The sequence below is a fragment of the Balaenoptera physalus genome, assembly GCF_965194825.1.
Source record: "Balaenoptera physalus genome assembly, chromosome: 6".
Taxonomy (NCBI): domain Eukaryota; kingdom Metazoa; phylum Chordata; class Mammalia; order Artiodactyla; family Balaenopteridae; genus Balaenoptera; species Balaenoptera physalus.
In genome coordinates, this window is record NC_138885.1 from 109,605,881 (window position 1) to 109,632,172 (window position 26,292).

At 39.2% G+C, this 26,292-nt stretch overlaps 1 protein-coding gene across 1 annotated transcript in view; it reads right to left on the reverse strand.

Moving 5' to 3' along the window:
* Nucleotides 1-6,112: 6,112 nt before the first annotated feature.
* Nucleotides 6,113-26,292, reverse strand: part of LOC309662628 (cyclin-Y-like protein 1) — a 33,967-nt gene continuing 13,787 nt past the window's right edge. The window contains exons 4-10 of the mRNA XM_082465541.1: nt 22,463-22,563; nt 18,875-18,910; nt 16,622-16,673; nt 15,530-15,649; nt 11,544-11,710; nt 8,100-8,262; nt 6,113-6,539 (exon numbers count right to left, since the gene is read on the reverse strand). Coding sequence (XP_082321667.1) covers nt 6,423-6,539; nt 8,100-8,262; nt 11,544-11,710; nt 15,530-15,649; nt 16,622-16,673; nt 18,875-18,910; nt 22,463-22,563 — 756 coding nt within the window. The 3' untranslated portion in view covers nt 6,113-6,422. The remainder of the gene's footprint in view (nt 6,540-8,099; nt 8,263-11,543; nt 11,711-15,529; nt 15,650-16,621; nt 16,674-18,874; nt 18,911-22,462; nt 22,564-26,292) is intronic.

Here is a 26,292-nt window from a genome sequence, read left to right on the forward strand (position 1 = left end):
CTGTGGATACGGAGGGCCAACTGTCAATTGATTTAGAGTTGGCACTTCCCTGACAATCTGGACAGATGCTTAGTAAACCTGAGATAATTAATTTAGCATCAAAGTGAGTACTATGAGCATTATTAGATTGGTACATGTTAGGGCATTTGGGAGAACAGAGAATACAGCAGTTGAGCTGGATCCTGGTGCAAGAGCCACTGTGCCTTACCCGTCCAGGTCTCTAGTTGGCACATCTTCCCAATGCTTTCTCATTGTTCATTCCCCCCAGTGGAAAAGGGGGGCACTGTTGGACTTAGGAAGTTGGAGAAATAGGTAATAATGCTTCTTTTAGTGATTTAGTTACAGAGCTCTTACGTGCAACAGAATGAGAGGAAGTAGAATGGTTCTGTGCATAGATTTGGGAGCTAGACTGATTAGGGATTCAACTCCCAGCTCCATCATTCATGGGCTGTTGATCCTGAACAAATTACTTAAGCTCTTAGTACTTCGTTTGTGTACTGCATCTTATACTTTCTCATCTGTGAAAGGGGGATAATGATAGTACTTATATTTTAGGGTTGAGAGGATCTAAAAGATGAAATCAGGTTAAGGTAAGTAAAACAAGGAGGAAGCAGCCATTCAGGCATGGAATGGAAAGGGAATTGAGACTAGTTTTCAAATTTGTGTCTGCATAAGAATCATTTGGGCTTCCTATTAGAAATGTAGATTCCCAGGCTTCAGCTCCAGGAATTGAGATGAATTTGGGATCCAAGAATTAGGTCTTTTTGTTCTGTTTTAGTAAACTTTTAGAATGATTTTAGGTTTACAGAAAAGTTGCAAAGATATATCCGTTTTGCCCTAATATTAACATATTATCATAGCACATTTGTTAAACTAAGAAGTCAACATTAACGCACTACTGTTAACTCCAGACTTCATTTGGATTTCACCAGATTTTCCACTGATGTTCTTTATCTGTTCTAGGATTCCGCGTTGCATTTAGAGAAGCTTCATTTCTTACAGGGACTTTCAGCCCATGAGAGGCAGGTGGTCTGGAGACCACATCTTGAGAAACACTAGGACATGTCAAGGGCTGAGGAAGGTCAAATTGCCCCATCCTCACCACCATCCTGGTGGTGGGGGTGTTGGATATAGAAATTTGATTTGAAGAGTTGGGATGGAATCCTCTCCCTTAGATGAGAGGGGTTACCTTAAGAAGTGAGGCATCTATTCCTAATGCCAGATGAAATGAGTTTTGGAGTTTGGAAGGTGGGGTTGCTGCCTAGCCTGAGGAGATACATCTAGGGATGTGGGCAGATCAGGGGAGTGAGTGCAGCAAATTGGGAACAACTACTTTGTGGGAACACAGGAGGGCTCAAGTAGTTGATTAAAGGGGATTACAAGGGGCCAGTTAGCCCGTGAGCCATAGAAATCCTGTATTTCCTGGAACCTGGTGATAGTGTTTTAGAAATGGCTCATAGTAGTAACCAACATCAAGCACTGCCACATTGGACACGAGCAGAGAGTCAAAGGGTGAAGCTGAGATGACCTTGTTGAGAGAGGGCAGTGGGAGGTGGACAAAACACTGATGCCCTGCGTTTGGAAGAGTCGGTTCCCACAGTGAGGAGATAAAGGGCCACCATCTGGGGAGCTAGAAGTAAAGGTCAGTAGAATTGAGAACAGTAAGATGAAGGAATAGATGTTGTAAGAAAAAGCTAGCAGAGTAATTTGAGGTCTTGAAGTAGAGATCGACATATTCTTGAGGACCTTAGGTTCTGAGGCTGTCACTGACTTTCTCTAATCACATTCAAATTATTTAGCTGCCCTCACAGCAGTTAAGTAATCACCTAACCTGTTCCTTTTTTTTTTTTTTTTTTTTTCTTTACAGAACATTCACCTCTTTTCATTTGACTCTGGATTTCTCTTAATTTCTATACTACTTCACTTTCCTGGTTCTTTCTGCATGTTAGCGATCCTAAACCATAAACTGGTATTCATAACATTTCTTTCACATGAAGTACATGTTATCTCATCTGCCAAACCCATTTAAAACGGACTAGTGGAAATTGCCTCAGAAGCCAAACAGATTGCACCTGTGTACAAGGGACCAGGTGTCTCTGAAGGGCTCCTAGATCTTTTGTATTCTTGCTGGCACGGTGTCAGGCTGGCCAGGCTGGTGAGTGGCTAACAGTTAAGATTTTAGGTGATCTAATCCTTAACTTGATAGATGCTGGGTGTAATCTACAGATTCTGCATAGAAATTAGCACTTACCCCTGGGAGAGCCCCTATCAGCTGTCAAGTGCTTTACCAAATAGCTCTATACTCAAGAATGCGGCTTCTGGGTGAGGGAACAGTCGTAGTCATTTTACATGTGGTTAGAGAGAAGTCTTGGGTGATGAAAGATTTTAGCTAACCTACACGCTATAGGTAAACATTTCCAAAAACATTGCATAACCTGAATACAGAGTGAATTGTTTTCCAGTAAATACTGGCTTCAGCATTTTTCAAAAGTCAAGGAATGGTATATTTTATAGAATGGGAAAACTAAGAAATGAAATTTGACCTGTTGTAAAACTAGGATTTAGTGCTGTTGAATTTCAAGAATGGGCATACAGGGTACATTAGGAGTAAATGTGAAAGCATAGGGTCATGATGGAATCTGATACAGGGTGGAAAAAATTTCTCTTAACCAGAAACACTGGGCCCTAAGAAGTTGTCTTAGGGTCAACCACATGAATTTAACATACAAAAATGGCAATTTAATTTGGTTCAAACATACATTTCAAACTTTTGTCTTTTCCTTGTAAAGAATAAAGTTCAGTTCACGGTATACCAGAGTTAAAATTGCACAGATGTCAGTATTCCAATAGAGAAAAATAATTTTTCTTAAAAAGCGAAAAAATAAAATTTGAGTTCAGGTAGTCAGATATTCTTTTATAGTCTTACTACTTTAGGGAACAAACCCTTCCTCGGTATAAAAATCTGGAAAAACATGCCATAGTTGCCACCCTATTAATAACTAGTTTCCATGCCCCATATTTGTTGGAGAACCTACTTTGTGATGTTTAAATTTTTACCTTAAGTTGCCTCAATTTCCCATTTATTAAAATGGCTGTATTGCCTCTAGAATTAAAGCTGAAGGGGAAAAGCAATTTTTAGCGATTCCCCTTATTCTACCAACTTGTTCTTGAAGCTACAGTCATGCCCAATGTTCCTACCCCCAATTTTTTTTTTTTCAAACCTTCGACCACTCGAGATATGTCAGCATTTCTGCTTAGTAACTGGCATATTACTACGCGGTGCAAACTATTGATATAAACAGTGACTTGTGATCGATTTTTTTTCCCTTCTGTACTAAATCAGATCATTTCTCCTCATCAGCAACTTAACAAGAACAAAGTTAAAGATGTGACCTTAGGAAGGTAACTAAGGTGGAGGAAATACTACGGCAATACTATCAGGACTGATGGAATATTGCTCAAGTGCAGTGGCTAGGGTCTAAAAGAAACTTGAGAGATCTGGTATATTTCCAACTGAATGTTAAGTGAAATAGCATGTTAAAGTCAAATTACGTGGCTTGTTTAAAAGTCACCCTCTTAACAGCAACCACAATTCTACTGCTTCCTGTTCTTCCATTTTCTTTCCTGTTCAATTGCTTGAAACCCTCAAACAACAAGTTCTGATTCTACAGTATTCCTGTAATTCCTTTCTCTGTGGATTTACCTACTTTTATCTTTCAATGTGCATTTCCATCTTGGCACCATAACAAACAATTCAAAAATGCCATCTAATGCATTATGCCACTGAGCACTGTAGCCAGTGATTTTAAGTGGACTAGATTATCTTCAGGTTGAAAAGAGCGTAAGCTGAAGAAATAAATGTCTACATCTTAACTAAAGGCAGGGGTCAAAACAACTTATGAATGGTTAGTTGGAAAATGCTTTAAGGCCCGACTATCAGAGCTGACTGAAAACATTTGAGTTAGGCAGAGTTGTAATGTTATGTGAACAGTGAGAAGTGTTACAAACACAGTAGCCATATATTTTAATTAAAACAGAGTTTATTAGCTTTTCTTTTAATATAAACATGAGGAAGAAAAACCACATAAGTTGTAGCATTCTTTTCAAAATAAAACTGCAATCAGTACTTGAATTTCCAAGCTCCAAACTCCATAAACAATATTTTTTGAGGTGGTAGATTGTAGTATTTTATATACCATAATTTATCATTTATGTCTCTGTCCCTTAAAAATGATGGAACCTGCAGCACTCAGTATAATGTGAAGCCTTGCTATAAAGAGAGAAAGTACTTCTGGCCCAGAAATGCTTTGTTTACAGGCAAAATTCCTAGGATTACATTTGAGAAGGTAGGAGGAGAAAGATTTCACATAGTTGAGAACACTTTTTTTTTTTTTTTTTTTTAATATTTCAAGTTTAGGTGACATCGTTACCAATCTCCAAAAAGACTGATTACTGGACCTCCCTGCCTTTTAAAGCCTGAGGTAAGGGTTCCTAAGGTTTATATGTTTCCTCTTACATAGAACTTGAAGTGAGACACCTACAGCCAGGTTAACACACAGGATAGAAAAGCTGTTTCGTATCACTTACTCTCCTGTCACTACTACTAGGGTCCAGTTCTTTTCAATTTATTACATGTGAATTAACACTGTTGTTCATAATTCCTTCACCAAATCTAGAAAAAAGAAACTTAGGTGATCAAGCAGGTAAGCAGCCCAGCCTTGCAAAGGACTATTTTAAAAAGAGGAGGGGAGGTATCCCCTCAAGTCTTAGTGCAATTTTAAGCTTTGATACTTGTAGAAGTATAAATGCCACAAACTTACGAAACATCATTTGAAAGTTTAATCGAATTTCTTCTAAACTCATTTAGTTTTGTAAATTTTAAACGTTAAGCGTTTATTGTTTTATTTTTTATTTTTTAAAATTTATGTATTTATTTATTTATGGCTGTGTTGGGTCTTCGTTTCTGTGCGAGGGCTTTCTCTAGTTGTGGCAAGCGGGGGCCACTCTTCATCGCGGTGCGCGGGCCTCTCATTATCGCGGCCTCTCTTGTTGCGGAGCACAGGCTCCAGACGCGCAGGCTCAGTAATTGTGGCTCACGGGCCTTCCCAAGCCAGGGCTCGAACCTGTGTCCCCAACAAGAGAGCCTGCGACAGTGAGAGGCCCGCGCACCGCGATGAAGAGTGGCCCCCGCTTGCCACAACTAGAGAAAGCCCTCACACAGAAACGACCCAACACGCCATTAAATAAATTAATTCATTTAAAAAAATAAAAAATAAAAAAATAAAAGCTTAATGTTTAAAATGTACAAAAGTAAATGAGTTTAGAAGAAATTCGATTAAAGTTTCAAGTGATGTTTTGCCAGTCTAGCATTTATACTTCTGCGACACTGTTCTGGAGTATCCAAGCACACTATATTAAAGCTTAAAATTGTTCTAAGACTTTTGGGACACCTTCTATTTCATCACCGGCTTGTTAATTACTGGACCACCATGTTGGCTGGAATTATGAAAATATCCTTTAACACAAGTACATAACAAAGAGGAAAATCATCACAAAATCAGAAGCACCATTATAGTTAACAAGAAATGCAGCACGGACCCAATAGAAGGAAATAACCTACTTTCTCTGTTTATGATCGCAAACATGCTAATATGCTAATAAGTACTGCCTGCAAAGAATTTGGATGACATGTGTTATTCAGCAGCTTTTTGGTTTAAATTGATTGCCAATAATGACTAGCAGCTTCAATGATATAGTAGGGAGGAAGAACCCTGCAAAACCTAACGATGCTACAACAGTCTGTTCCGAAGTTTGGCTTTATGAGTTGTTAGGAGTCCCATGTTTTTTTTTTGTTTTTTTTTTTGTGTTTTTTTTCTTTTTTGTTTTTTTTTGTTTTTTTTTCTTTTTTGTTTTTTTTTTGTTTTTTTGTTTTTTTTTCTTTTTTTGTTTTTTTACTTTTTTTTTTTTTTGGAGTCCCATTTTTTGATGGTAATACTGCACTGATTCTAAAGGAATATGCAGCAGTATGGGACAGTGAGGTAAGAAAAACATAGAAGTTATATAGCTAGTGTCTTTAAAGTCTAAAAATTTAAACTATTAATTAAGAAACCTCACATAGCTCACAGCTATCAGATATCTGTGCGTGGATTGGGAGCAGATATCTGTGCGTGGATTGGGAGCTTTTAGCTTTGGAGTGGTTTTTGTAACTCTGTTTACAATAAAAAGGACAGAAGAGCGTGTTACATTGACGAGGTCCCGTTCTTTCCTATGAGCATAATCTTCGCTTGTCCATGAGTCTCTTGAATTCAATGTCTTTCTTTAAGGTGAAAATACTAACTTTGCTGGTTTCTGAGCAGGAGAGGTGATATTTCTCCAGTCTTTGTTTCGAGGGGTTTATGATGTTACAACCCCTCACTTCTCCCTTAAGAGAGGATGGCATTGGAGCGCCGAATACCAATGAAATGATCAGCGCTGAAAGACCTTCTCATAGCAGCTCTACACACGTCTTTGTATTTGTCGTCACACAATCTGGAAATGGCCTAGGAAAGTCAATCAGGTAGAACATAGGTATAATTAGGGGGGAAAAAAATGTTCGGACCTTAAAAAAACAAAAAAAGCATCATTGATAAGCCACACATCTCCATTCGTTTAGATAAGTTCATAGTTACTGCTACTTTGGATAGCTGATATCTACACTAACTGACAGTTCCCTAAGGTAATAACCTTTAAGGGCTATGATTAGATTGCTGGGGCAAGGGGTAACTTGCCCTAATAACTTAGAGTTACTTAAAAATTGGCTTCCTAATGATAGGCTCCTAATAGCAATATCATCTGTTACCTACACACGTGATCCTTAAACGTAATGGACATACACTTGGGCAAAATCAGTGTTTACTCAGCTATTCAACTTCTCTTCAGTTTTCATTAGTTATTACATACTCTAAGAAAATTTTAATCAGGTAGGTATGTGCTGAAGGTAGGAGAGGTCTAATGACAAGCGCTGAAAGGTGCTATTTCACTTGCACATAAATTATGGTAGAAAAACATCTTATTCTAAAGTACCACCAAGGTACCACAGAAAGTATCAATTTTAAATGTGTTCATTTCAGTTGTGAATTTTGCTGTATACCCACCAAAAATCATAAGCCATAAGTATTACGTTGTTCCATGTACGTTACCATTTATATTAAAAACTCATGTACTTTCTACATCCAGTATCTGAATCCACATTATACCTTCCAAGTATAGGTCTCTCAGGTTAGCCACGGATGCTTTGTCTAATAAACTCATGGGACTGAACTGTGATACACACACACACACACACACACACACACATACACACACACACACACACACACGAACTGCAAGCTGAGTAAAAAACAGTTAAGAGGGAATTCCCTGCTGGCGCAGTGGTTAAGAATCCGCCTGCCAATGCAGGGGACACGGATTTGGGCCCTGGTCCGGGAAGATCCCACATGCCGAGGAGCAACTAAGCCCGTGCGCCACAACTACTGACCCTGCGCTCTAGAGCCCGTGCTCTGCAACAAGGGCAGCCACTGCAATGAGAAGCCTGCGCACCGCAATGAAGAGCAGCCCCCGCCCGCCGCAGCTAGAGAAAGCCCGCGTGCAGCAGCGAAGACCCAATGCAGCCATAAATAAATAAATACATTTATTTATTTATTAAAAATATCAAGACAGTAGAAATAGTCCAAAACATCAATTATTAAAAAAAAAACAGACAGTTAAGAGTGGTAAGTAGATTCTGTAGGTACATCTGATTAGGGATACAATTTTAAGAAATTATTCATGTACGGTTATATGTAAGTGTAGAGGTTCAAATGGAAAACCATTAAGAACAGATTAAATATGATTGAAAGTATTCTGAATTATGGTTACAGAAGAGACAATTTTTTTTTTTTATAATGTGGGATCCCTGTATAAACCATAAAAGACACAGGAAATATGATGCCAACGGGTCAATAAGCTCTTCAAACTGTTAACAGCTTTCCATTTTCCTAATCACTGCTTAATATAATTTAGCTACAGGTGTGGCTTCGGTGGCTGACAGAAAACCCCAGTTAGTGATTTCACAGCCTTACCTCTAAGTTCTGTGCTCTTTCTTTGCTAAGAGGAGTGAATAGAACATTCAGGTTGTTGTCATCTGCTAAGGAGCGAAGGTCAAAGTAGTATTTGGCATACACACTGAAAGGAACATTAATATTAAACTGAAGTAGCTCCACGAAGTGCCTTTCCATCTCATTCCTGGGGGAGGAGGAGAAGACAAAACCAACACAGGACAATTTTAGTCAACTGGGCTATCTTCAAAAATACCATTCTGAGCTACTAGGATGGCTCTAAATACTGTTTTGAAACCAATAATGGCTACCCAGCTGGATTAATACCCTAATGTGCAAACAAGGTACAGCTATTTGTGGTCCTTTCTGCGTCCCAGCACTTTGAGTCTGGGACAAGGGGGAAGAGGTCATGGCCCTCTTATGCACTCATGCTGCTGACTCAGGGGCTCATTCTTCAGAGTTCCATTAGTGCAGCTGTACGATTCATGCTCCACACTCACTCACGAGGCCCCGCTCTAGTGATCAGTTGAAAGGAATGATGTATGCTGTTTATTAGCTCTGAAGAACTTGCAGACATTTTCACCGGGCTGGTGACAGGAAGGGGCTTACTGAAGTAGAGACGAGCCAACAAAAGGAGTGGGCACATCACCACGGCAACAAATGGATCCATCGAGAGCCACTGCTATTATCTCTGAGGGGGGAAAACTCTTGAGGCAACAAGGATTCATCTCAAGTAAATAAATAAATAAGCTACATTCGATGGGAAAGGGAATCCCCCCACCCCCACCCCCACCCCGTGCATGGGGCTGTGTCAAAGGGCATAATGCAAGTTTCTGTTCACCTTAAAACCTTACTAGGGTGAGTTGTCGTCACCATGACAGGACAGGATGCACTTTTTAAGCTTAGGAAGGCAGTAAGATTATGTCTCAGCTAGACTAAACCCACTTTACGATACGACCTCTGATAGAGCAGTTGTTGCCCCCGGTGTTAGGAGAGCAGCCCAGAATGTTCAGACCTACCGCCCCTTGCCAGGACAGACTGCACACGCCCACAGAGGGCGAATTCAATGAAGTGGGAAAGTAGAGTGCTGGGAGCAGGCTTCTGCTATATGACCATATCCAGCCATTTGCTTGCCAAATGTTTAAGTAAATAAATATAAAGTTAGAGTAAATCTTACCACTTTTCACAGCAATCACTTTAGAGAGTTGATTAGATAAAAATGATAAATACCCAAACAAACATGCAAGTGGCTTATTTTACCATACATTTGGTTTCTTGGTTTTCAAGTGTTAATATTTTATCCATTGGATAAATCAACAAATGCTCCATGTTCTCCTGTATGGAGAGCAGAGTATGAGCAGAAATGAGGTTTCTCATTTGTTGAACTTTAAACCTAACTGAACCTACTTCCAAAATTAATTTCCTGTTCATACGGCCAGAAGTCTATAGAAATGTAAATCAGATAATGTTTTGATAATCAGCTAATCAGGACTTAATTTACTACAGGAATAAATGCACTTCACTATCCCTTTTATATTTTCTCCACTAATACATTTTAATTGTGTGGAAATACAGTACTTCATAGGATTAACATGTCTATTAATAGAGCTTTAATCACTGAAGAAAAGCATTATGCCTACAGAATATGCATCTTCTGTGTTTTTTGCTGTTTGTAAATGGCTAGGTGGCTGAAGAGCCTACCACTTACAGGCGCAGCAAACTGTCTGAACAGCAGCTGCTCAGTTTAACTTACTCTTTTGAAGGGAAATATATATTTAACAAGACACAGAGATGTTAGAAAGTTTTAAGGAAAAGCTGATAGACAGCAATTTTTCAATTCAGACTCAAAATGAGACCATTACAAATAGTAGTCAACAGCAGAGGGATGAAACAAATGTGTATTAAACACTTTGTTGTAATGCTTTCCAACTCCCAAAGATCATAAACAAAAGCAGCCTATTATAAACATAACTCCTGGTGATTCTCCGTTCTACACAGAAAAGCGTTGTTTAGAATTAGTTTCTTCATAGCTGGACAGTGCCGCCAATGCTCCTGGGCTCAATGTCTATGAACACCCACACGTTTCCCTGCATGTTCTCGGATGTTGTACCTGGAACCAGAGCCCCAGTCAGCTCAGCTGCAGATTCTGAGAAAATTTCAGCTGCCATCATGGCAGGGATGGTGTTCACGATTACAAATTTTCCTTCCTTCAAGGGACCAGTTCAAAGACTGATGATAGTGTTGGTCAACGTCACTTTAGTTTCTGCAACTTCCAAAAGTACTTCTATTCATTTCAAATTCATTATCTGCTGTTCCACTGTTTGCTAAGATTGCTACCAGCAATATCACCACGACCACCTGGTTTACATGATCACCAAAGTGGGCATTTTCACCAAAAGCCACTTTGACAGCTACTGACAGTCACTGGTCCCTTCTCTTAGTCACAGCTTTCCTCGCTTCAGCTGTAAATATGCACTTTGGTAATTGTGAATTATCTAGGGTAAGGGGCAAAGGTAACAAAAACAAACTCTTGCCCCTGCCTGCCATCTTGATCGGCCGCTGCTGTCCAATATAATCAAGAGGTGTCCTTTCACATTTTCCTGAATGCCACCCACAAAGACAGGTTCACTGTCAAGCGGGCACTTCGAGAGTCTGCTGGAATTACCTCTCTGGCTCATCCTGCTTCCCACCCTTGGGGCCCTTCACCAGAGCCAGATTGGAAGCCTGGCGTTTCATGCCAATGTGAGCGTGCCATCTGTGAGGAGAACCTGCCTAGTTAACTCAAGGCCCCACAAAGTGCCGCTGTGTTTGCTGAGTGCCCTGGGTGAGGCCCCAGGGATGCTTCCCGGACGACCTGAGAGGTAGGTGTTTCCTAGCTCAGCAGACTTTAGGGGAGGAGACAGGAACACAGGGATCTGAAACCTTTATATGTGGCTACCTGTACATCATAGTTTCTGTAACAACAGAACCTCAGATAAAAAGGAGAAAAAGACCAGCAAAAGCAAATACACAATGTGTGACTCAGGTTGAAATTATAACCTGTCAGTAGTCTAGAGGCCCTAAGACCTTAACAGTGGCCACTTGCTTCAAAGACCAGGCATGTGCCCCTTAAAAATGGACTGGACCTGGTAGACAGCTTTAAGAAAGCTGTCAAGTTACTTACTGTACCATGTTGCTCTGGTAGTGAGCTTGTAAAATGTTTGGCAAAAACCACCAGAAAAATAATTTCAATTTCTCAAGCAGAATATTACAACAATAACACATCAAGACCTACCAATGAATGAGGGGAAATACAAATTGTTATACTACAGCTAGATAGAAAGAAGGCTGTAATTTTATGTCTATTTCAGCTCTCTGCACAAGGTAACCTTTCTTAAAATGTAACATTTCTTAAAAATGTAAACTTTATGAGAGCAAATGAGGTATTGGAAAATGGTTAGAAAGTTCACGGTAACCTTACAAACTCACATGTCCTCAACTGTAACGTCCTTGAGGATCTGGCAGTCGTCCACATTCCATACAGCCCGATCGTCCCAAAACTCGGAGGCAAGAAGAATGGCTCCCAAAACAATTCTTTTCCAGTTAGTGGGGCAAATGTCGATCTCAGCATAAGTTAAAAGCCTTTCTAAGTAAACCTGCAAAAGTAGAGCACTGATCTTTGATTTTCGTTCAGTTTAAGTGCTGTGATAAGAATTGTTAGGAATGACAGATTTCATCTCTTTTTGACACCCCTTTTATTCCTAGGTTCTACAAAGACTTTGCTCAGCCAAGCCAAGGCCAGAGGCCAGGTCACAGTTGTAAGTCAGATATTTCTGTGAGTCTGATATTTCTACTCTGCCCGTGTGAATTTCCAACCCAATTTTGGTCACAGGAATGAAAGGACATCTCAGCAAAGGGCATTCTAAAGACACGCATTGTATTATTACCTTCCCACTTGTCAAGGGCAGCACATACAGCCCAGTGTCGACTTCAACTGTTCAGTAAATGCTTGAGTGCCTATCACGTGCAATGTTAACTACAAGACTGGTGGTGGTTGCATGGCGATTTTACATAACGCTTGAGTGTGTAAAATTCTGGTAAGACTGAGCACATCTTTACCTTCTCTTCAGAGTCAGTCACCAGTCCTTTTGTGGCATGAACTTGAAGATAAAAACTGGTGGTCAAGAGAGCCTCCCAGTGGCTGCTGCGTGGCACAGCAGGACAGGCAGTACAAAGGGGCTTTACAACTGTCAAGTATTCCCATATTTTAGTGCCTTTTGAAGGAACACACATGCATACAAAGGGTAGTCCTTTTCATAGCCCCAATTTTTCACATCTCCATTATCATTTCATTATTCATTTCTGTCTTACATAATCTGCAGCTTAGTCAATTCTTTTGGTTTTAAGGTGGGAAGACCTGCCTGTGTCTGTATCCCTGGGGCTCCTCTAAACCTGCCGGTTTGTGAGATGATTTCACGGTTTCTTTTACATGTATCAAATGTCTACCCTACAAAGAACTGGATGGAGTTAACAGCTGAGCAAAGATTAGAGAGGTAAGCTGTGATTTGTTGTTACCTCTGTAGAAGAGTGTATATGCCATTTGACAAAAAGAAAAATGTCCAGTTTGAAAGAGTCTGTTTACTCTCTGAAGGGTTATCAGATTGACAGCTCAGATTCGCCCATGCCCTCCAAACTCTACTGTGTTTTCAAACACGGGTATTGAGATTATATGTTCTTAGTGAAATTCGGCTCCCATTCCCCAAAGAACTCAGCACTCTCTAGTACCCTAAGAACGACTCTCCCCGCAAGGTTCAACTCTCTACTTTATGGGACTCATCAGAGGCACTGAAACGACACTGGCAATCTCTCAACTTCCTCTCACCTTTGTACTGGCAAACTTGGTACACGTGCTGATATTCATTTATCCCACTTGCCCTCCTGTCTCGGAGGAAGCGAGATTTCTTTCTTTTCACTGAAGCTAACTCTCCTATGAATGAAGTTGATCCCACCTCACTTCTGCAGAGCACTGTGCCCACAGTTAGTCTCCTTTTGAACAACTTCTCCCTGTCAGAGGCTTCCTCCAGTGTGAATGCTTCCATGTCCCCAGCCTGTCCCCCACTGCCCCTAGACGGCGTCCTCAGGCCTGAGGCCAGCTCCTCATCTCCCATCCTCTCCTTAACCCACTTCAGTCAGCCTCCTGCTGCTACCACTCTACAGAGACTACTCTTGCCGTGGTCACCGGTGCCTTCACACAAACAACCCAGAGCTCTTCGTCCCAGAGCTCCACTCCCCAGGCCTTCCCTCATAAATGAAAGAGCACTGCCACACGCCCAGTCGCTGAGACCAAAAACCTGCACTTGAGTGTATCCTGCTCCAATCTGTTAGGACTTCTTGTTATCTCTACCTTCACTGGTACCCTGACCGCTTTTCTGTCTGTCACTTCTGACTTGTATCGCTGCCACTGCCTAACTTCTCTGCCTCCCAACAGACTACAGTCTGTTCTCCCCAAAGCAGCCAGGAGAGCCTCTTAAATTAAGAGTACTTTATGCGCCTGCTCCAGATCTGCCAGAGGCTTCCCATCAAACAAATACCTTCTTCCCGTGGCCTGCAAGTTACGAGGCCCTGTGCGGTACGGCCTTGTCCTTCCGTGACCTCATCACCTATGCTCTTTCCCTCATTCCCTGCTCGGATCACAATGGCCACCTTGCTTTTCCTTGAACACACAGAACAAGTTCCTGTCTCAGAGCCTTGCACTTGTCCCCTCTGCCCGTAATGCCAGCGTACCTGATCTTCCTCAGTTCAGCCAGGTCCTGGGTTCAAACATTACCTCTTTAAAGAGGCTCTTCCTGAGCTTTCTAGTAAGCCCCTCTAATCACTTTATCCCTTTACCTTGCTTTCTCTTCATGGTTTTTACCACCACTTGAAATAGTCATCTTTTAAAAAACACTCATTAAAAAAAAACACTTATACTTTGCTATACACCTGAAACTAACACAACACTGTAAATCAACTGTACTCCGATAAAAAAAAAAAAAAAAAAAAATTTACGTCTTCCACACTTGCTCCATAAAGGCGAGAACTTTATTTATCCAACTTGTTCTCTCCTCCACCCCCCACATGTAGAAAAGTGACACAGAGTAGGTATTCAGTGACATGGTATTTATGACATGAGCAACTTCTTGGTAGCATTTAGCGTTTGGACCATACTCTCCTTCTTGAACCTCTCCTGGTGTCTCTTAGGGTTCTCTGCTGGGTTTCCTACCACTGTAGCCACTCCTCTGGGGATCTGTCCCTTAAGTGCTGACAGTCTCTAGTAGGATCTATCTTCTACCCACTTTTTATTTTACATACTTTCTCTGCATTTGAACAGCTACACTTAATTCCCTCCCTCTAGCTCAGATTCATGCTCCAATCCCATATATTCAAATGATTACTAGACACTGCCATTCTGCTGTCTCGCAGGTACATCAAGCTTAACTTGGCTACAAAGAAATGCCCCTCTTCCAACCCAAATACTCTCCTTCCTGCATTTCCTAGCTCTCCATATGCAAGCACCATTCCTGCCTCTCTCAAGCATGTGCTAAGCACTCCAAGTGGCCTGTAGCGCCAAGAAAAGGCCTGTGTCTGATCCAGTACCCACTGAGGGGTCTCTTTTCAAAAGGACAAGCCTCCTGTCCTAAATTCTGCCTTGATAGGAGCAGGCAGTGAGTGGCCTAAGTATTCCTTCCCTGCAGACCACGCAGCTGACTTTCCCCCCTACAGGTTTGCTATAGGGAGGAGTAAAACAATCCCAACTACCTCTCACTTGAATATGATTTATTATTCAAATGATAAAATCTTACCATAGGAATTAGGAATGGATGACAAAAAGGTCCTTACACAGCTGTAGCTTAGCAGGCTAACTAGAGTAAAGCCTTCTGAAGTCCTACTGGCACCCTAGTCCTGGGCAACTTCACATGCAGGCAATAAGAGGACAGCAGGGATGGTTAACACCATTATCCATTATCCAAGGAACAGAGAACTGAGGGCAGTAGTTCTCAGTCAGGACACACATCAGAACTGCCTAGGCAGTGCAGTCTGGGACTCAGCTTCAAACTGCCCGGAACCTGTTTCTGCCTGTGGACCAGAGCGCTCAGTGATTGCCCCGCCCCACCACCACCACACGCGTCGTCTGTGTGTGCGTGTGTGCACTGTGCGTGCGTGTGTCCCCTCAGGTGTGGAAGGAGAAACCAGAAATCTCTCCTGCTGCCTTTAATAGCAATTGTTTTGTGATGAGAAAAGCAATGGCAACGTTTTAAATCATAATGATGATTAAAGCTCAAATGTGTATACTTTACTTTCTTTTGATAGGTTTCTCTTAATAAAGTTCTAATGATCGTTTCAGGAACCTACTTTCATTTGGGAAAAACAGGACCATACCATGTGTACAAGACAGAAATTTCTACAGATGCTTTATGAAAGAAAAAATATCTTACCAAAGTTACTACTGCACCTTCAGCAGTTAGCTGTGCGGCACTAGAAAGAGTATGAACAAATCCGTAAATGAATTTGTGTTCAGGATCATGCTCGAAGTATTCCTCTGGAATCTTTTCTCGCTGAAGGGAGAAAAAATGCAATTTAAGTATCCACGGAAGAAAAATACTTAAAAGTACCCTTAAGATAGCAGTCTTCACACTTGGGCCCACGTGCCCCTTAAAATAATTCTGATTGGGTGACATGTCTTGTAGTCTTTTAAATCTAAACAATGGGATCCTAAAATACCACAGTGATCCAGTACTCACCACCATTCATTAAAGAAAAATACAGGCACAACCGCAGAAAATTTATGTATTTCCACGTTCCTCCCCACAGAATTCTAACCAAATGTAAACTATTGGGTTGGCCAAAAAGTTCATTTGGTTTTAAGTAAAAATAAAAGACACAGTTTTCATTTTCACCAAGCATTTTATTGAACAATATATTCACTAACCAAACAAACTTTTTGGCCAACCCAATACTTTTAGGCTCAAAAGTCTTGCTGATCACCATATGTCATACTTTTCTGTAGTCAACTTTGAAAACACATTTCCAGTGTCCTGTAACCATAAGGCTCTAAGAATGTGCTGTCCTGTACAGCAGTCGCCAGCCACGTGTGGCCACAGAGCACCCGGAGAAGTGAATTTTAAAACTTTGTCATTTTAATTCGTTTAAAATGTAAACAGTTTTCTAATTTTCTTCTTAGAGGCCTTATCATATTAGGTTTATTTACAAATATTTATATTGTTTGATGCTATGGAACATCATCCTTTAAAAAGATACATTTTCTGTTACTTGGGTATGTTTACTTACCTGCTCACTATTCACACAAAGTGCAACTCGGTTCATATCCATCAACCCCTTATACAACACGCCTTCGGGAAAATGACTAGACACAACATGGCGTGGGGAAGAAGACTTAAAGGAAGATGAATTTGACTTCGAGCTGGAGGAAGTAATTTTCTTCTAGTAATTAATTTCAAAGCAAATCAGCATGAAATAAACACAACTGTATAAGAGAAAAATACCACTTCAATAAAACTGACACTTACTGTGAGTGGATGTAATCTCTCATCAAAAATATCCAAGGATCTATCTGCAACTCTATAAAATAAGAATGTGCATTTAAAAAATTAATTCAGGACTTACTATCTTAGTAAAATATCGGCTAGGAGTAGAGAGAGGGGTAGAGGAAGCTTAACCTTCAACGAAGCAAACAGTTTTATAAATTCTTCTCCTGGATTCCACCCTTAGAAAGGTTTCCTGACCTATTTTTACTCAGCACATCAAGTTCTGTGAAACCTTTTCTACAACAACCAGCCAGAGTTGCCTCTATAAGCACTGACCCTCCCTAACAGGCAATGCTAGTAAACCAATATATTTTCACCCCTCTAACCTCACACTGGAATATGCAAGAACATTTTATGAAGCAGTGGTGGTGGGCAATAAATTCTTCTCACTTCAATCAATGTGAATATGAGATTCATGGTTTTTTCCCGTTTTTTTCTCTTTAGTTCTTTATATCCTTATTGTGTATTTCTTCTTGTCTCTTTTAAATAGTTTGAGTTAAAAATGTAATTGTCTTTTTATTTTAAAAGAAACCAGGCTTTTTAATTTAAAATTTCACCACACTAATACACTGCGCTCATTTGAACAGCGGTTCTCTAAATGTGGTCTGCAGGCCTCTGGGATTCTCCCCTATCCCCTCCTTCAGGAGGCCCAAGAGGTCAAAACTGCTTTTATAAGAATACTAAGACACTACCTGCCCTTCACATTGTGTGACATTTGCTATGGATGTATAAAAGCAAAAGTGGGTAAAACTGCTGGTTTCTGAGCATGAATCAAGGCAGTGGTACCAAACTGAATTAGAAGTCATTCAATTATTCACTGCCACTTGCAGTTAAAAAATCTGCTTGAAGAACATCCTTGATAAAAGAGTAAAAATTAATAGTGTTCTTAAACCTTGGTCCTTCTTTTTAATATTCTGAATAAGTGGAAAGTATGCATTAAGCACTTTTACATACTGAAATATGGCTGTGTTAAGGAAAAGCACTTGTGACTTGGCGGTAAGTCATTTTTTTCATAGAACACCATCTTTATTTGAAACACTTTTTTCATCGAACACCATCGTTATTTGAATGTACAACTGACACAGTCATTCTTTCAAAAATGAACAAAGTGAGCCTGTCACTTCAAGGAAAATAACTCTAAAGTTATTTGTTGCCAATGATAAAATTCAAGCCATCAAGCTAAAAATATCAGGAGTTTTGGAAAACTTCTACCTTCGATTGTGAACTTGACAACTTCTCAACACTTAAAAGACTTTTCTGGTAAGACTGGTGGTGATACTAACAAAAGTGAGTTTTTGACACTGTCTAAAGAAATGTGAACCAATACTTTCCAAATGACCAATGTATAATATTATAAAGTCAGGTACAGGTAAAAAGATCTACTCAGTATGCATGACAGATCAATGGGTATTAATTTAACATAGTATTTATTACAAGTTCATTGATATGATTTAGAATTCCATTTTAACTAATTTAAGAAACTAGCACATGCAGACTTTTGGTACAGTATCAAAGAATATACCAAATTATCTGAAGGCTTTAAAAATACATCTTTTTCCAACTATATATCTGCAAGCGGCTGGATCTTCTTCATATTGTTTCTTCAAAACAAATGACTGAAGACAGAATAGATATGAGAATCAGCTGTCTTCTATTGAGGAGATACTTTTCTCTCAATATTTTTTGTTGTGGAAAATAGTTATTTTTCATTAAAAAAAATGATTTATGTTGAACACTGGGGTTCCCAATCAGGGGTGATTTCGTCCCCCAGGGGACTTCTGGCCATGGCTGGAGACAGTTTTGGTTGTCGTAATGTGGAGGGAAGAAGGTGCTACTGGCATCTAGTGAGTAGAGGCCAAGGGTGCTGCTATATATCCTATAACACACAGGACGACACCCCACAACAAAGCATTATCTAGCTCAAAATTTCAGTAGTGCTAAGGCACACCCTGTTTTAATATACAATGAATTTAATTTTTTAAATTCTCAATTTCAATTTCTAATACAGTAAATTATCAATATAACCCATATAAACAAATACTCTTTGGGATGCTCAGTAACCTAAGAATTAAGGGTCCTAAGAGAAAAATAAATGATTCACTTCTATATTGTAATAAAAGCACTCTAATAATAAAAGCTTATGCCAGTAACATCTATAGTTATTACCTAACACTAAACTTGATACCTTGTAAATTAATTAGCTGGAATAACAAGATAGGTTTCAAAAGAGCTCACCTGTTCTTGATGTGGTAATATATTGCTAAAGTCATACTGTGGAGGAAAAAAAATACATTGTCATCACTGATTTTTATCATATCAGGCCTGAAGACATTTTTAAAAAGGGGTTAGCAAGGAGGGAAGACCTTCCAGAGGCCCAGTGGCCCCGAAATCCTCGAATTCAGAACAGTACCACATGGGTGCTTTCCCCCTTGTTTTAGGTTCTTCAGCTTTTAGCAAAATTAGGAGACCCAAAATGCTAGATATGCTGTTAGAAGGCATGTTTTGGTTGATTATTATAATATATAAATTATTACATATGTCCCCTGTCATTTGTCCTTCTACCCACAAAACCTTCTGTCCTGTACAAGTTATATCTATATATACACATGCTTAAATTTAAGCCATATAGTAGTTTGTGTGTGGGGGTGTGTGTGTGTGTGTGTGGTTTTTTTGTTAGCCCCTGCATTTCAGTTGATTTAGTTCGCTATCCACCTACCCATCCGTTTTCCATTATTTCCCTAAAAGTAAATAATAAAAGTGCTCTATACCAAAATGATTTCAAATCACTTTTACATAATTATTAGAAAATTTAATAGCAAAATTTTATAGCCACAAAACTGATGATAGGTCTAGCTATCCTGAAATAAGCAGTGCTAATAAGACAGCATAATACTACACAGTATCCTATTAATGACAGGTATTTCCAAATTATTTTAAATAAAGTATTAACGAACAGATAGATACAAGTCCTTAGGTAGTCTTTTTTAAGTTACTATATTCCTAAGTTATTCACAGATGTTGTATATTAGGCAACAAAGGGGTTCTCTGGTTAAGTTATATGCTCCCCTTTGTTCTCAGTGTCTAAAATGAAACTCAAAATAATTGAGGGAAGGCAAATCTGAATTTTAGAATAGGTCTATAGAATCTTAGCACTTGTATAAAGGCCTGTAACACCGTTAGCATCAAAGATGGATACTTCTATAGTGCTTCAAAGTTTCATCTTCAAATTGATTTTAAAATCACAGCATTAGAAGTTTTATGATGGAAAGGACCACTGAACCGTAGATGACATTTAATTAAACAACCCATTTTACAGATAAGGGAACCAAGGCTTAAAACTGACTTACCTAAGGTCCCACTAATTATCAGAAGCAGTTCTCTTTCTCCTGCCCTCTAACCAAATAGTGGCTCCCAAGCTCAGCTGCACACTGGGATCATCTGAGAAGCTTTAAAAACTGCCTGGCTTCTGCTTCAAGATGTTCTGATTTAACCGGCACTGGGTATGACTTGGGCATCAGGACTGTTTTTAAAGAGCCCCAGATGACTGCAGCGTGCAGCAAAGTTTAGGGATGAATGAGTTAGGGTTAAGATCGGAGAATCACTCGGGATGCTTTTGTCCATATAATCATGCTTCACATCATTCCCCATCTTGTCAACAGGTGTGTGTGCGTGGGTGAGAGAGAGACAGACAGACAGACAGACACACAGACACTGTGTCTTGGAGGCGGGGGCAGGCGGGTGGACTTTGTGCATCCAGAAACATATATCTTGAAAAGTTGCATAAGTGATTCTAATAAGGCTCACCTACCCCACTGAGAACAACTACCCCACTGAAAAGTAACCCCATGATAAACATTTTCAAAATCATTCCTAAAAGCCAATTGGCCCTATTAATTTTCTCAGTAAACCTTTATTTCACCAATAATGAATGTGATGAATGATCATTTCTAAAACTTCATGAGAGCAAATTAAAATTTACTGTACTTCCAAAAATTAGACTAGGTCGGGAAAAAAAAGGATGAAACCTTCTTGTCTGAGCAAGGTTAATCTTTTTTTTTTTTTTTTAATTTTATTTAATTTTACTTAATTTGGGCTGCATGGGGTCTTTGTTACTGCGCGCGGGCTTTCTCTAGTTGCCAAGAGCGGGGGCTGCTCTTTGTCGTGGTGCGCGGCCTTCTCACTGTGGTGGCTTCTCTTGTTGCACGGCACGGGCTCTAGGTGCGTGGGCTTCAGTAGTTGTGGCACACGGGCTCAGTAGTTGTGGCTCGCGGGCTCTATGGCACAGGCTCAGTAGTTGTGGCGCACGGGTTTAATTGCTCTGCGGCATGTGGGATCTTCCCAGACCAGGGCTCGAACCTGTGTCCCCTGCGTTGGCAGGCAGATTCTTAAACCACTACACCACCAGGGAAGTCCCTGAGCAAGGTTTACTTTCAAAGTACTTTTGAATTATATACTGGACATCAGACTCTTTTGAATTCAAAAGAAGCTGCGACTCTAGCCAAAGTAGAGTGGTTTTTGTACCCACAGATTCAGTGTCTTGGCTGAATAAAAACATTCAGTGATTATGTGATAAGTGCCCAAACTCAGGACTTTAGAGATGGGGCTCAATTTTTGCTGAAACATGACTTGACTGCAACTATTATTGTAAGCACAAGAGGAAAGTTACATTATTATGACTGTGAACTTGCTGTCTTTAATTAAAGTAGAAGTTACTGATAATTTAAATAGCTAAAAAAAAAGCTGGCACATTAAAAACCAATTAAAAATACAATTAGCTTATAAAATTAAGACAACAAATAAAATTAAGGATAAGGACATTAATATTTTCAAATAGCATTTCCCAAACTGTGTTCTGGAAAATCAACATTCATATCCTAAGGAGATGTTAATGTTTCGTGGACAACCGCGAGGGAGGAGGCAAGAAGCTCTGCATCCCGTTTGGTTTTTTTCTCTTAAATAAGCTTGAAAGGTTCATCATTAGGGTGTTTTGAAAGTGCATCTCCAATTGTGGACTATGAGGTGCTCCCAGAAATTAAAGAATGGTTTCCATCATCATGACACTGTTCGTGTCTCCTTAAGTATAAGCCTGACCACAGCCATGTTTCCGAAACCTCACCTCTTTTATTGTTCTCTGCTGTGATTGATACAGTGTGTTGGAGATATATATATATAAACAAAACTTAAATGTGTCTATTAAGTTAAAACCTCAGTTGAACAAATTTCATCTACAAAGAAATTAAGCTTGAGTGTGTATTTCTTAAGACTGGTTTGATATATTCTCCCCCTCTTTGGGGGACAGGAAGGAGAAGTAAAATTTCATACAGAAAGAGTGCAGGAAAAAAAAAAAAGCACAGTGGGATAAATCTGACAAACTCCAATTAAATTTAAATGCAGATTCGCTTTGGTGCCAGCAGGGGACAAGCTGTTCCTTCTTCTAAGAGCAGCTTCCAAAGTAGTGCACGTTGTTTGAGGACTACAACTCATACAGTAATAATTGTCTCTAGAAACAGCCAATCAAAAGCACCTCTCTTTCTCACTGTGTTCAACAATGGCTTAGCAACAGAAACGCGTCAAATAAAGATTTATACTTTTTCTGGGATTTCTTATTTGCTAACTGGCTTTCCCTTCTATCATGCGCTCTAAGATTAAAATGGAAACTGAAAATTCATATTTAGGTCCTTGAAATCAATCTATAGTTGACACCAGTTTTTTAACCTGATCACTGAAAAGGACAATTCAAATGAATGAACTTATGTATGTCTAGGATGCTTTTAGCGATAAGGGGGTCTGTCACTCAGCCCTTGGCAACCTACTTGTACTCACCATTTTACTGTGGTTCTAAGATTAGGCTGGCTGACCGTGCTGTCATCTAGAAATATTGTTGAGCATGAGCTATACTTTTTAGTAAGCTGCCCTGGAGATACCTGAAGGGGAAGGGAAATAGAAGAAAATGTCACAGTAAGTTAAACCTATCAAGTGTGTGTTTTTCCTCGGTTAAAATGTCAAACGATAAAGCATTAAGATTTTTCTTACACTCCATGAACTGCCTGAGTGTGATATCATGTGCAGCTCTATGGGAAACCTCTATACTCTGACTTCCACAGACGAGCTTTGAGAAATGGGTTATAAAATGCTGCCTTGATATAGTACCTATAATCAAACCTGGCAAGCACCTATTATAAATTACCTTTATAATAATGTAAAAAGTTTAGAATAAGATTTCAGGGTTTTTTCCTTAAGCAATGAAATGCAGCTGAGATTTCCTATTTCTATTCAGTTACTACAATAAAACGTAATGCTTTATGTAATACCGATGTAGGAGCATTTCACTGCAGTAAATGAACACCAATAATAAATGTATTAGTTCAGGAGACAGTGTGACGAAACAAACGTTTTCCAATCAGAGGCTGGGCATGCCAGGGCTGCTCTATCACTAAAAAGCTGGGGGCCATAAGTCTCTCTGGGCCTCAATTTCCTTATCTGGAGGACAAAAAGGTACTGCTTAAAGATTCTCTCGCATCCAAAAAAAACGGATAAAACAACTCTGAGAATTTAACTTCTCACTTCATGTTTAAGTAAGACTGCCAGTACATTACTCAAGTGAGAACCTCAGAGAATACTTGCCATTCATTTCAAAATTGTACTAATTCTGTTCTACGTGTTATTTGACACTCCTGCCTCACCCATGCTGCTCTCTGCCTGCAATGCCTTTTTCTTCCTCCTGTCCCAGCAAGCTTGACCCCATCTGCCTCTAGGATCCCTTTGCCAGCAGGCACACCACAAAACTTCTCACTTTCTGCACACTCACACATCTAATTTACCAACTGTTCCATGGTCTCAGCTGCTTGCATAGTACCACCCTCTTAAGTAAACAAGATTCTCCAGGTTAGGAAGATTCTTCTCCTACCTCCAGCTACTGAGCACAGAATCTGGGACAAATTAGGATTCGACAAGTGTTTGAGAAATTATTTAAGATCAGTTACAACTGGAGGTAAATCTTACTAAAGATACAAATTCGTGAGAATTTATCTACAGTGGTGTTGGATAGGTGACAAAGAACTTTTTGAGACCCTCTAGAGAATGAACTATCTTTAAAACACTTTAGAAGTATCCATTTATTTGTGAAGAGCCCATGAACACGGCAATAGTCAAATACTAAAATGGCCTAAACTATGTTAGGACAACTCTGTTCCTTAAAGTAAGGCCAATAACCAAATCCCAATCACTGAAAGCCACTGGAAGGAAGAGTAGCATTCTTTAATACCACAGAATACGAACAATTTTAAAGCTGGGTTTTGGTTTTGGTTTTTGTTTGTTTACTAATTCAGATGAGCCTTCCTTCCTCCTATTAATATAAAATAGTTTTCACCATGCTGTCACACTCTCCCATCAATGTCCTCCACAAATACATGAAAGGTGAGGCAGGGAGAAAATCTAGTTGATGCTTTTTAAAATACAGAGCATTTAAATAAAAATTGCCAGTATCCAATAATCAGAAATATCCAAATGGCATATATAAAACACCATTTTGCTTGTTTCAGATGCTTTATGCAAAGCCACTTATTCCTTATTAACAAAAAGTTCTAGATGTAACATATTTGAAACAGTATCACTATTTGGAAGACTAATTTCTCCTTCAAGCTAGAAATGTTTTAAACTAAAACTCTGATATGGTCCTTAAGCTATTTGGTTAATGTGTAATTTTAGAATCTCAAAAAACAGATACAGCATGAAAAATGAAAATTCACTCATTCAAATACTTTGATTCTAAACGAAGCAGGTTATCTTTTAAGGTCACTACTATTAGGGTATAATATGACATACACTACACGTAATAAAAGTCAATTCTGACCAAAAATCTATATATATGAGGGGAATAAAAATAGTAAGGAAATGTACCAAAATATAGACTAGTTGGTAGAGCTTTGGGTGCTATTTATCCTGTTTTCCTCTATTAAAAACTTTTTTTTCTATTATGAATGTATATTGATTTGTCTTTGGAAATATTACTGCTAAAACATTTAAAATTTTTAATTAGATGTGCTCTATAATCCTATGGGGGCTCATTTAAGTTGTATCAGCAACTTACAGTCTACTGGCTCGATCCTACAAAAGAAACACTTCCACAGGCCTACTCCTGAAACTATTCAAACTTTCCAGCATCTAGTGTTCACTAAAGGATGGCAGAATTGAAGCCTCTGAGCAAAGCCTAGATATGTTAGCTGCCAGCAGATTACTTTCCTCTCATCTTGCTTGAAAATTTAAGATAACTGTCCCTTATGATTAAAGCTTTACCATTGCTGGCTCACAACCTCAATAAACTGCACTGACACACATAAGGGTATAAAATGCAAATACAAAAAAAAAAAAAAACAAGTAGCAAAAAACACTACTGACAGTTTAATGTTCATAGGTATTATTTCAATTGGTCACTGAAGAAGAGTATTTATCTTCATTCAGCACTAAGGACAAAATACATGGACTTTTACAATCTTTATAAGGGGAAAGGTTGCTTAGTAGACTGCAGGTTTAATGGTGAAGACTAGAAAATAATCATACCTAGGAGGCTAGTAAGTAACAACCCTCAAAGCTTATCATTAAAGGTCAAGTACCTGTTGAAATCCTGCCCCCACCCAATGACTCTTCCCATTGTGCCTACTGCCTCTGATTTTAACCCATTAAAAGAATAAAGCTGGAGAGAGCGAGAGTACGAAGTGCGGCAACCCGAGTCATGGCAGGACAGGCATTTAGAAAGTTTCTTCCCCTCTTTGACCGAGTATTAGTTGAAAGAAGTGCACCCGAAGTTGTAACCAAAGGAGGCATTATGCTTCCAGAAAAATCGCAAGGAAAAGTATTGCAAGCAATGGTAGTAGCTGTTGGATCAGGCTCTAAAGGAAAGGGTGGAGAGATTCAACCAGTTAGTGTGAAAGTTGGAGATAAAGTTCTTCTCCCAGAATATGGAGGCACCAAAGTAGTTCTAGATGACAAGGATTATTTCTTATTTAGAGATGGTGACATTCTTGGAAAATATGTCGACTAAAATAAGTCACTATTGAAATGGCATCACGTGAAGCTGCCCGTTCCCCCAATGGCATCACGTGAAGCTGCCACTGAAGTTCTGAAATCTTTCATCCTGTAAATAATTTCCGTGTTTCTTTTATAATAAAGTAATGATATCCAAACTAATGATATTCATTGTCTCTGAAATTTCGTTTTCTCTGTATTGATTTAAACATTCCCAAATAAAAGTATATAAATGAAAAAAAAAAAAAAAGAGAGAGAGAATAAAGCTGAAGTTCACTTTTTTCTTCCCCCTTTTCACAAGTTTTGGATACGTTTATTAAGAATCAATGACTTTCACTGAAAAGTCTGTAATACTCCATCTATGTTGCACATTAATGGACAATATGGTAGGGTGAGTGGTTTGAATAGAATTCATACTCAAGGCCTTAGTAGAAAAGTATAATATTCTAATTATAGGTATAATCAAAAATATTGTCTGAATTAATATCGTTAATTATATTGCATTAAACTTCAAACTCAGAACCTATATTCAAAGAATAAATCTAAGTTTGAGTAGACTGACCACAAATCTATTTCCTCTCCCCCTTCTTTCAGATATCATCTCATTAGAATTAAAGGCATTTTTTAAA